The 12114-nt window shown below is 40.4% G+C and overlaps 1 protein-coding gene across 1 annotated transcript in view; it reads right to left on the bottom strand.

Moving 5' to 3' along the window:
• Positions 1–12114, bottom strand: part of PATJ (PATJ crumbs cell polarity complex component) — a 316022-nt gene that overhangs the window by 72884 nt on the left and 231024 nt on the right. The window contains exons 32-33 of the mRNA XM_028142315.2: positions 5590–5640; positions 1057–1174 (exon numbers count right to left, since the gene is read on the bottom strand). Coding sequence (XP_027998116.2) covers positions 1057–1174; positions 5590–5640 — 169 coding nt within the window. The remainder of the gene's footprint in view (positions 1–1056; positions 1175–5589; positions 5641–12114) is intronic.

The raw sequence follows: 12114 nt of genomic DNA, 5'->3' as shown, positions 1-12114 counted from the left end.
GAAAACAGAGGGCGAGCCAAATTTGACCCAGGGGTCATTTGCTGACCACATTCTTCAGGTATTTTAGTACAAATCCAGTTCTTTAGAATAGTATCTGCATATTAAATTTTTTATGAGCTAATATTTATAAAAATATGTAAGGATAAATACCATAAGGTGTTAGTCGTGCTAAAATCATGTAGATTTATGCTTTGCCATTGGTGACATGGTGTTGTAAATAGTCCTCCTTTTCCCCGCCTTTTACTGACTTACATTGCATAAAAGCAAAATGGAAATACTCATTATTCATTTTGAAGTTCTATTTTCAACCGCCAGTCATCATAATTCAAGCCAGGAATTCAAAGAGAGAGAGAGAGAGAGAGTGAATACCAATTTCTCTAAGCACTGAAAATTATCAGTCTTCAAATAGCTTACATCAACATATGCAAGGCTAACAATTTGGCTCAATATGATTTTTAAGAGACATTACTCATGAAGTAAACACAATCTTTTGGAGAGATTAGAGAATAATTTGTAAGCTTCAGATTCAAACAGCATTTACTGAGTACTTTTATATTCAATATGCAACAGGCAATCCCAGTGGTAGAGATGAGGAAAATGGTATAGGAAGTAAAGTGACTTGGCCAAGCTCAAAGCTAAGGAAGTGGAGGAGGGGTGCAAAGCTCAGCTTCCTGACTCCTAGTCTAGTGCTCTTCTCACCAGCCCTTTTCCTTTTTTTTTTTTTTTTTGTCTCTTTTTGTTTTGTTAGTTAATCCTCACCTGAGGATATTTTTTTCCATTGATTTTTAGAGAGAGTGGGAGGGAGAGGGAGAGACAGACAGAGAGAGAAACATTGATGTGAAAGAGATACATCAATTGATTGGTTGCTTGGTTGCCTCGCACACTTGTCCTGACCACCGGGCGACCAAGCCTACAACCTACATAGTGCCTTTTATCGGAATCAAACCCGAGACCCTTCAATGGCTACTGCTCTAACTACTGGACAACTGGCTAGGACAATCCCTTCCTTTTTAAAAGTATGAGTCAATTCCATTCTGCTCAGAGAGAAAACCTTACCACAGCCCATGAAGCCTGCATCTGTTGAATGGTATGATGGAGTTGGTGCTAAAGGTATCTCTTGTGAACTGAAGGAGACTTTTGTCGAATATTTTTGCTGTTTCATCTGGCTGACAGCCTACAAAAGGAAGAAAAATTTGACAAATGTCAAAGAGGAGAGACTTTAAAATTGGCGTATTATTACCAAAACAATAGTGCATTCCAATAATGTCTTTTGAGAATTTAGAGTAGGAGAAGGGGCAAGAAGAAGTTAGGATGATTTCTATCCCATTCCCCATGCTTTCCTACTGAACTTTATGTCTAAAATGCTTTGATGAGTAATGAATCAAGGAAGAGGAGAAGGATAAAAGTGGAAGATACTCTATAATTGTGGTCTGTATATGAAGCTGGGGCTGGGAAGCAAAACCAAAATTTTAATAATTTCTCTTTATTCTGATGAAATCAATGTGAAGTCCGTAAATCTGTGCTGTGCCCAATGAAAAAGAATCTATGCTGCAGATGTTCTGAGCATACAGCACCACCTGTCTCTTCTGGACACATTCACAATAGTCAGTGATGCACCAGGTAAGTTAACTGAGCAACATGGGAGGAAGGAAGGGACAACAAACATCTACTGAAGGCCTTCTAAATGCCAGGTACACCTAATACATTTAGGTCACCTCGAAGAACTGTACTTTATTTGCCTTTGGTCCCCAGTGCTTCAAAATAGTAGGGCCTCCATACATGTTTGATGAATGAATGAAAAGTAAGCGGATAAATGCATATAGAAGAGCAAAACTGAAGTCATGGAAACTCAGAGTAGAAAATGAATGAGTAATTCCATGAAGGTACATGTGAGCTTTAGAAAATTAACTTGTGATTCTGGATTATTATTGATGATACTACCAATGAATGTTAGTATCGGGGAACTGAGAAAAACCAAAAGGACTCCATGCTTGCTTAACAGGCAGTTAAGAAATATAGGTTGTGACCTGACCTGCCTTCTGGATCTGTAGTTAGCCAGGGAACCCATCCCCAGCTGGAAGATTCTGGTGGAGGCAGTGAAGCACCAGGCTGTCCCTGGAGTCTAGAAATAGGATCAAGGTAACTGCTCCAGAATGGTAACACCTCAAGATTTGTCAGTGGAAGGCAGTGCCTTAGTACAAGGCCTTGTGCAGTGTGCAACAATACCACCCTGTATATCTGTATTGTGCTTTCCAGTTTTCAAAATCACTTTTACATCCATAATTCATTTAATCAGGAGAACAACCTTGAGAGTTAGATGATATCATTCTCTTTTCCAGAGAAAGAAAATAAGACACAAATGTCAAGTGACATATTAAAATCACACAGCTAATTAGAGGAAGAAGTAGGACTTAAAGTCGGTAGTGAAGAATGTTACAAGTTTATCAAACAGCTGTTAGGCAAAAACTGAACAGATGTTCATATTTCTCCTGTAGTTTTTCTATCACCATCATTTAATAATAGCTGTATACTTATAAAAAGACTTATTCAAATGCATATTTTCAATAGTTTTAAAAAGAGGGACTCAGCTGGCGTGGCTCAGTGGTTGAGCATCAACTTATGAACCAGGAGATCACGGTTCAATTCCTGGTCAGGGCACATGACCAAGGTGCAGGCTCAATTCCCACTGTGGGGCATGCAGGAGACAACTGATCAATGATGCTCACTCATCGTTGATGTTTCTATCTCTCTCTCCCTCTCCCTTCCTCTCTGAAATCAATAAATACATATTAAAAAAAAATAAAGGGAAGGAAGTGGAAGAATGACAAACAAGGGGTTACTACCAGAACACTAAACAATAGAACCAACTAGATATCAGATTACTCTAAAAACCACCTTTCCCAGCCTTCTTGACGTTAGATGTGTCCACAGAGAAAGTCCTGGTCAATGGGACGTAAACAGACATGAACTACATAATTTTCAGATCATTCTCTTAAGGACAAGGATCATACTTTCCCCTTCTCCCTAGCTGGAAAGTGGACGGAATGGTACTACCTGGAGTGGCCACCTTAGACCCATAATTGGATGCCATGTTTTGACGATTCCGATATAGTCAAATAAGAATAATAAGACTGGTATAGTAATCATATGAGAGCTGCTTGGATGCATGTCACCATGGAGACACCTTATCACCTGAAACTGACCAAATCCCGACTGTTATGTAAAAGAGGAACTTCTTGCTGTGAATGAGCCTAATCTTAACTCATATGGTATTTACATCTAACTTCCGATTTATATCATCTTATGAAAGAACATTGATAACAAAGGTGAATGTAAGGTGCAGAGTTCTTTTATGAAAAAAATCATGTGAGTTTTAAAACAGGAAAGCACAAGAGACAGCAAGCACTACAACATGACTTTTATAAATAGCAGGGGATGTATGTTCTTCACCTTTCTATCCCAGTTCCATGTATCATCCCCTTTCATTGTGCATAATAGGTTTCCGATATATATTGGTAGAATTGAATTCAATTAAGAAAAAAAAAAACAACCCACAGGAAACAGTCCATAGAAACCAAGGAAAACATCCAAACAAGTATATTTAGAAGCAGACCTCTTGTTGGAAGGTGTGGTGATAGATGAACCATATGCTCCCGGGACTCACCTACTGACACAAAACCAAACTACTAAGGATGAAAGGTCAAAAAGATTGGATTTGCTGTTGAATGTTACTATATTCAAATATGAGAGCAGGAATGGACTTAAAAGTCATCCAACCTAACTAAACCAGTACTTCATAATAGGAACTGCTAGGGAGCTTTTAAAATTTATGAATACTGGAATCCCCAAGTGATTTGGTGCCTAGGGGTGTGGAGCCCAAGCACAGTTCTCTTTCTCTTTTTCCTTCCTTCCTTCCTTCCTTCCTTCCTTCCTTCCTTCCTTCCTTCCTTCCTTCCTTCCTTCCTTCCTTCCTCCCTCCCTCCCTCCCTCCCTCCCTCCCTCCCTCCCTCCCTCCCTCCCTCTTTCTTTCTTTCTTTCTTTCTTTTTTTCTTTCTTTTCTTTCTTTCTTCTTTCTTTCTTTCTTTCTTTCTTTCTTTCTTTCTAAGTTGAGAGACTTATTTCTTAAAGTTAAACATTGGATTTTTAACCCAGAATAAATGGGTTTCTAAGAAGGAATTCTGGAAACTATAAAACCAACCGTAATTGTATCAAAATTATACTTATCGGTATTTTTCTGGGGAAAGGGTCTACACTTTATCAGGACTTCATAATAGAGAAAAAAATTTATAACCCGAAAGAATATCTGAATTGCTATGTTTGTTGGTGGCCACAGGCAAGTCACTTAATCTCCTTACCCCCAAACTTCCTCATCTGTAAATTGGTGGCGATACTGCCATACTTTGCCAGGTTCTTTTGAAGATTAAAGAGAGAACTACATAAATAAGTCTAACACTGTGCCAGGAACAACTTAGGAATTCAGTTAATAATAGCTATGAATTTCTTTTATGTCCTTTGATAATATATTAATAAACTATCAGCCAGCTTCTGATGGAAAACCTTCAGGGATGGAAAATTCCACTTCCACAAGGAAGCTCATTCTGGCTTGGCACAGCTCGGCTGTTTGGGAAGTTCTTTGTAATGAGCTGATGGGCTCGCTGCAGATGTTGCCCACTGATCTCTGGGCCGGTTCTCTTCTGCAGCCACAGAAAAAGGCTTGTAATCACTTCCCCAAAGGATAATGCCTTAAAAGTGCTCATTTTTCAGCAAGAAGAAGAAAGGCGAGCTGTAAAATTTCAGAGATGTTTGATCTGTGCCTTGAGCTAGGTGGCAGTAAATAAAGTCTTAACACATACATAGTGTTTGCAAATACATAAGTAAAAAAATGTGATTCTATACTTTAAAAAAATAATTGCTTACAGGTTTTCAGTTGAACTGAATTTGGTTATTTGTTTTTTTCCATATACCTATTTGTTTTTATTTAGGTTTTTAGCATCTGATTTTGGAGGACTTTTCAAAGGCATTTTCTTTGGCAAGATTTGAAATATCGCGTATTTTCTGTAAGCTCTATCATCCAAAGTTTTTTAAACATAAAAGTAATTAATATAGCAATAGAAAATTTTAGTAGCACAAAAGTATAAACTAGCACACAGACATGAGAATCAGGACTTAAACAAGAAAATACTCAATAGCAACAAAGGACACAAATTTGACAGAAGTTTATAGTTTTTAAGAGAAGTGAAACTCAAAATATAAGGAATACTAAAGGTTATAAAATGACAAGTTCTCTCATTTCACATTTTTATTTATGACATCATGTAAGACATGGTGCAAATGTGTTTTGGAGCACGCCTCAGTTTTAAACACCTCCTTGGTGTGTAGGTCCCGGGAGATGTACAGAGGATATTTCCACACACCTTGCACAGAATCGGTGACACAGTTGTGGGTTGACTTCTAGGCTGTAAGCCATACTATCTACAACTTCCTGTCGAGTAAGAAAGGGTGGGATTTCATTGCAATCACCTCCTTCTGGAACCTGTTTATAATGCACACCATCCCTGCGGAGCAAAACCTAAAGTGAAAGTTACGTACGTTGTCGGTTGGGCACTCCATCACCTTCTGCGGATCTGCCACCACATCTTCCTGAAAGGGAGAGATACCAGCAGTTAGCAGCACTGTAGGGCTCAAGTGTTCTTTCTAATTTTGGGTGTGAAGCACGGTTTAACAGGGCTTCATTCTCCTACAAAAATGACCAACACACCGGGCATAGAAGTTCTGTTCATCCATCTGGACTAAGTCTTGGAAATAAACACAAGCTTGTCATTTCCAAATGCGTTCACCCTTTCAGATCTGTCAGGCAGTAAGCCTATCAGATATCCTTGGTGGTTATTTCGACCAGTTTTTTTCTTAGTCTATCACACCAGTAATCCCTAGAGTCCAAATCTTGATATTAGAAGATACCCACCCCTTAAGATATCCGATTAGAGGCAAAAAACAAACAAACAAACAAACAGCACAAAACATTCATTAAAGACACTGGGGGATACAAAGATAAGTTAGTCCTGAACCCCATAGAGGAGTGCAGAGTCCAGACTTAGGAGAGAAGCAAACTATCATAACTTATGGGATATGGGAAACCGATGCATAGCTAAAGGGAAATGAATTGAAATAAATGATGACAATGATAAGTGGACAAGGCTGTTTATGTCAGCCTCCCACCATGTCCCATCCTTTTTTACAGGCAAGTTTACAGGGGAAATGTTCATCTGATAGTTTTCTTTAAGGCACGGAGCCCTGCGCTTGGTCTGGACAGGGCAGGGAACACGAAGAGAGACTGATCTGGATAGGAGAGAGGATGGGTTTATTCCGGCCTTTGGCAAATATCTAAGAGCAACCTAGATGGCAGGCAGGCAAGTGATCTGAAGATGAGAAGCATAACTTCTAGAATGGGGGGATAGGATTCTGTGACCCTAGTTCCCCAACTTAAGAGTTCTGCAACCGTGAGCAGGTTATATCTGACCTTTGAGAGCCTCAGCTTCCTCATTGAAAAAATGGGGGGAAATTGGATGCTAAAAGGATTAAATGGAGCAATACAAGAAAAACACTTAGCATGGCACCTGGTAATGAACAAATATTTAATACAGATGCTAATGATGATAATGAATGGATCAACCTATGATAAATCCATTTCCTAACTCTACTATAGGGTTGCTGAAAACAATTACTCAGACAGGACACTTTCTCCTTTGGGGAATGCTGATTCTGACCTCTTACCCCCACCTCCACCCCTCATCCTAGTTTCTTTTTGGGGCATCTTGACATACCCTTTCTTCAACACATTCCCATGAAATTTTTAATAATACAGTAGATAATAATCAGGTTATGCCCAGCCATTTATCATTACTAGATTAGGTAAGAATCTCATGCCATCTTGTCAATACCCTATTGGTTTACAACCTGAGAGATTTTTATTTATTTATTTATTTTTCCTTATTAAGGTATTACATATGTGTTCTTATCCCCCGATTGACCCCCACTCCTCCACTCATGCCCTCACCCCCTGGTGTCTGTGTCCATTAGTTAGGCTTATATGCATGCATACAAGTCCTTTGGGTGATCTCTCCCCCTCCCCCCAACCCTTCCCTGCCTTCCCTCTGAGGTTTGACAGTCTGACCAATGCTTCTCTGTCTCTGGATCTGTTTTTGTTCATCAGTTTACAAGCTGAGAGATTTAACTCCACCATGTAATATCCTGAGACCGCAGCCTAGGACCCCTGGATGATTGTGACTACCCTTAACTGAAAACTTGTAACTTACTTTTTAGGAGGAACTATATCTCATTTAAATTCCCTCTTATTTCCTTGAAATGGGAGAAAGAACCTAGAACTTCTCCCCCCAACCCTGGCCTTTTTATTTTTTTACAACTTTGCTCCTAAACAGACTGAATGACATAAACTAAATTATAAAATTACCCCATAATTCTTCACTGGATCCCTGGGTGATGCCCTTCCACAGCATGACCAGTTTATTTTATCACTATTTTTGCAACATTCATATTGTATTTTTAAGTGTCTGACTCCCATATACTATACTAATATGATTGACTTTTATTTTATTTGTTTATCTTATCTGTTTCTTCAACATACAGTGGAATAGAATATGAACTTCATAAAGGGCTTGTGCTGAATGAATCAAAGTTTGGTAACTTAAATCTTAATTCCCTTGAGTGGACTTCAGAGCCAGTCATGAAAGGAAGGGTACACAGGGAAAGTGATCCTTTAAAGGACCACAGTTGAAAAGAGAGGAGAAAAACATGAGAAGGTTAATAAATGGTACACACAGGAATTTTTAGAATAGAAGTTCTAAACTGCCTTATAAATGGAAACCATTGGCGTTATTCCTGCCAGTGTGGATTGAACGGCCTTCAGAAGAGCAAAGGAGCCTCTATTTGAAAATGACACGGCAGGTCTGCAAGTCTCCCTCTGTTTACACCCAGATTAGCCAGCAGTGGGACAAAGGAGCTGACTTCCCCACGGAAAGATTTAAAAATGCAATTTCCATATCACATAGACATGCTATTAATTTGGTTTAATTTATCCTCATCACTTGCACTTGTAAATAAAAGGAAAGGGTGCTGGAATAGCTGCCAGAAAAATCTGGGTTCAGATTGGTTTCACTACTTACTAGCAGTAGCAGTCTTGGAAACCTTCATTTTTTTTTTTTACAATAATAAGATTTCAATAACAGCTACCTGAACAAGGGACTGTAAACAAAGTTGAATTCAACACGTGCTTATTGAGCATCTACTCTGTGCTGGCAGTGAAACACTAACAGAGCCTGGCACTTACGACATTTACATGTCTGGTGAAACAGATGTTAGAGAAATAATTATGGAAACTTTGAAGTTCACTCAAGGATACATATGTGAAGGAGCCTGAGAAGTGTTAGTCCCCTTCCCTTTCTCTTATCTTGTCCTCAAAAAGGTGGAAGAACAAGATGAGGAAGTCTGAAAAGCATGTGGTCCAACACACTGTCCTATTTCTTCTACTGATTACACTTGAACCTCTGGGCCAAAGGATGGAGCTGGTACACAACAGCAATGATGATAATAACGACAGTTAAGACTTATTGAGCCCTGACCGTGGCCGCTGAGCTCGAACGGTACACATTTCAGATGTGGATGTCCACCATAGGCCTGTGTTAGGTACTACTATCATCTTCATTTTAGAGTTGACGTAATCGAGGCCCAGAAAGGCTAAGGTATTGCCGAGCCAGAGCTTAACCCAGACAAGTCCTGCTCCAGAGCCCCTGCCCTAAACCCAGGGATAAATCACATGAGAAATGGAAAGTGCTGCTCACCTCTCCCCAAGCACACAAGAGTCTTAGGACTCAGCCTCAACACAGTGATTCCATTTTCGATTTGACATTAGGTCAGAACAAGTCATGCTGCTTATTTTGCGCCTGTACAGGAACAGAAACAAATGGCACTAGCCACTGCAGTGACCTTAGGTGAGTCACTTTCTTTGTATTTAAACCTAAATTTGGAACTTGCTGATCTCCCAACTACTGCATCAAGGGAGCTCGTAGCATCTTCAAAGCTGAGGTCCTGGGACATGCTAAGGTGTTGACTTTGCACAGAGGACCTCTAAATAAGAAGACTGAGGAAGCAGTGTGGAAAGATCACCCCATCGCGAAACAAACGGATCGGCCCTTCTGTGTGCATTATGTGATAATCCTCAGCACGGTACGGTGAGCTCCTGAAAGAAAATGCTTTGTGGGCCAGGCAAATTACTCTGATCAAGAGAAGCAGCTTCAGATGGGTGGACATAAAAAGCAACACTGGGAATTGTCTACATAATACATAATAATGGGAGCATAATCATCACCACCGAAGCTCATTGACTTCTGTCCCAAAGCTGGGTCATCAAAACACCCTGTCTGGCTGGCCACAGTAATTGGTCCTAGCTGAGCCACACAAGAACATCCTGTGGTTTTTCCAAAGTGGACCCTGGGGAAGCTAGTCAGCCTCCTCCTGGCAGCCGGGCTGAGGAGCGGTGGCAGCCACCCTCCCACCATGCTGAGGACGCAGGTCTGCAGCAGAACAGACTCATGCAGACACGCAGAGACCTCTCGGCAGCACCGGGCCTCTGATGAAAATGAAGTGGACCCCAGAAAAGATCCATCAGGAGAACAAACTTGCAGGGGGCAGGCCTAAGGGAGCTAAATGTAGATGAAAGAAGTGCACTGAGTATAAGACAGCAACTTAAGAGAGTGCTCAGCCCCAAAATACTCAAATTTAACGATTAAAAACAAATTTGCTTATCAGATGAACAACAAACACAAATGGTCTACTGTTGATTTAGGTCCTTTGTAGTCTCTGATTACACTAGAAACAAGGCAACAACCTTTACCTGTGTCAGTCCCAGCTTAATTTCCAGGCATTCATCTAACCACGTGGATTAGGTGAAAGTCCATTAGCAAAAGCTCTCACGGCCCCGTAACTTCCCCTTCAATAGCATCATCAGCACTATGACTTATCTAGAGTTGGATTCAAATCCTGCAGTGACCCTTATGACTTCAGTGTCTCTGTGCCTCAGTTTCCTACCCATAAAGTAGGGTTAGAGACAGTCATCTAAATATGAATTAATACATTTAGATGGATGCCTTTTGGAGTAAAAGCTCCAAAAGCATCAGCGGCCATTATCCTCGGCAGTTCTGAAAGCTCCCTCAAGGTAAGACCTGTGTGTGCTGTTTACTGGGATTTGACCCGTGGCCAGCACAGTGCCCGGGACACAACAGGCCTTCAATACACACTTGCCTAAGTTCTGCTCCCTTTGGAAGATAAAATAATCAACCTAGGTTTTAGATGACAGGATCTTAAAATTATGTCAGCAAATAAGGTTTCCCCAGGGAAGTGAAAACTTTGCAGACTCCAAGAGCAGTGCCTGGGCACCACTCTTTCTAAGAAGCTCTGGATACAGGGGCCAGGGCACTGGAGACAGGTAAGAAAGTCCGAGTTCTGGGCTCTGAGCTGGCATATTCCTCCTCCTCTGGGCCCTTCGTGCTAATTAATTAGGACAGTAAGGTGGCTTTCTCAATTTAGAAAAAATCTGATAAGCAATAGTTTCCTTCTCGGCAAGTTGAATTTCAAGTTGAATAACCAGTCTCCAGAGTGGCTGGGAGTGAAAGTAAATTAGGGAACATCAAAGGTGTGAATCTACATTTAAAATATGCACCTATAGTTCTGCTGTGTTTCAGTTCATGAGATTACCTTACCTGCTCCCCTTGCTCTCTCTGTTATCTTTTAAAAGTATATATATTTGTATTGATTTCAGAGAGGAAGGGAGAGGGGAGAGAGAGATAGAAACATCAGTGATGAGAGATGCTGAGCCACGGGGACTGGGCTCTATGTTATCTTCATTTACAATGCAGAGGGGAAGAGAATGGAAGAAAAAGCCAAAAGCTTTTCTCTCATGACTTTTCGTAAAGGAAGTAGACTTGACTGTAAATCTACTATCTTTTTTTATGACCAGGAAAGAGAAATTTATCATGTAGGCAAATCTCAGGTGATTTTCAGAAATACAAGATATGAAGTACAATGAGCTGTGAAAAATGCGGCATATCTGAATGGACTTGAACTCAGCCACTGGCAATTTGCATACTGTTGCAAAGGAGAGGCCAATGCTGACTCAGACACATTCTCTCATGCTCCTACGGGAACTTCCTAACTCTTGCTATAAATGCAGTTTTCCTACTGGATCTGAAACAGAAAATAAGTATCACACAGTGATGTCTGCTCGCAAGAATCCTGCAGCTCTTGATGGAGTGCCAACGGGAGGTAATAATAGATTTTGAGCACACAGTTCAGGGCTTTGTTTTAAAAATAAGCAGGATATACACCCGAGAATTCCAGTCCAGAAGGCCTAACAAGAAGCTTATGATCATCAGAAATGCATTTTAAATTGTTTTTCCAAACCTGGATATCAGCATTTAGGAATCATTTTTAAGCAGTCAAAATGATAAACTGAACCTGTATCAGACATCACATGGCATATTATTTTTTGTCAGGTAAATGAGGTAATATTTTAAAGTGCCTACTACTGTGATAGGTACATAATGACTAGCTATTAAATAATACTGCAAACTGTTTTCCAAACTGGCTGTACCACTTTCCTACCAGCAAGATATGAGAGCTCCAATTTCTCCACATCCTTGACAGTGCTTGTTATTATCTTTTTTATTAGAGCCATCCTAGGAGGTGTGAACTAGAAACTCATTCTGGTTTGGATGTGCACTTCTCGAATGGTTAATGAGGTTGAGTATCTTTTCATGTGTTTATTGGCCATTTGTATATCTTTGGAGAATGCCTCTCTGAGAGGCAGTAGTGCAGAGTGCTTTAAAGTGCAACCCCCCAAGCCTGGATCCAAGCATCACTGGATGATTATTTAGGCCATTTATTTAACATGTTGGAACACAGAGAAAAAAAGCCCATATTTCTTTCTAGAACTTGAAATGTAACCCTGGAAGTGCCAGGCTGCCAAACACAAAGGTAGGTTACGAGCAAGGGCATGGGAGTCCAACCAGACGGGACCCATCTCCAGGTCTACAACATCCTCTG

This window comes from Eptesicus fuscus, chromosome 9, assembly GCF_027574615.1.
Source record: "Eptesicus fuscus isolate TK198812 chromosome 9, DD_ASM_mEF_20220401, whole genome shotgun sequence".
Taxonomy (NCBI): domain Eukaryota; kingdom Metazoa; phylum Chordata; class Mammalia; order Chiroptera; family Vespertilionidae; genus Eptesicus; species Eptesicus fuscus.
The sequence above is the reverse complement of the archived record's forward strand: the minus strand, read 5'-3'. Positions and strand labels throughout refer to the sequence as shown.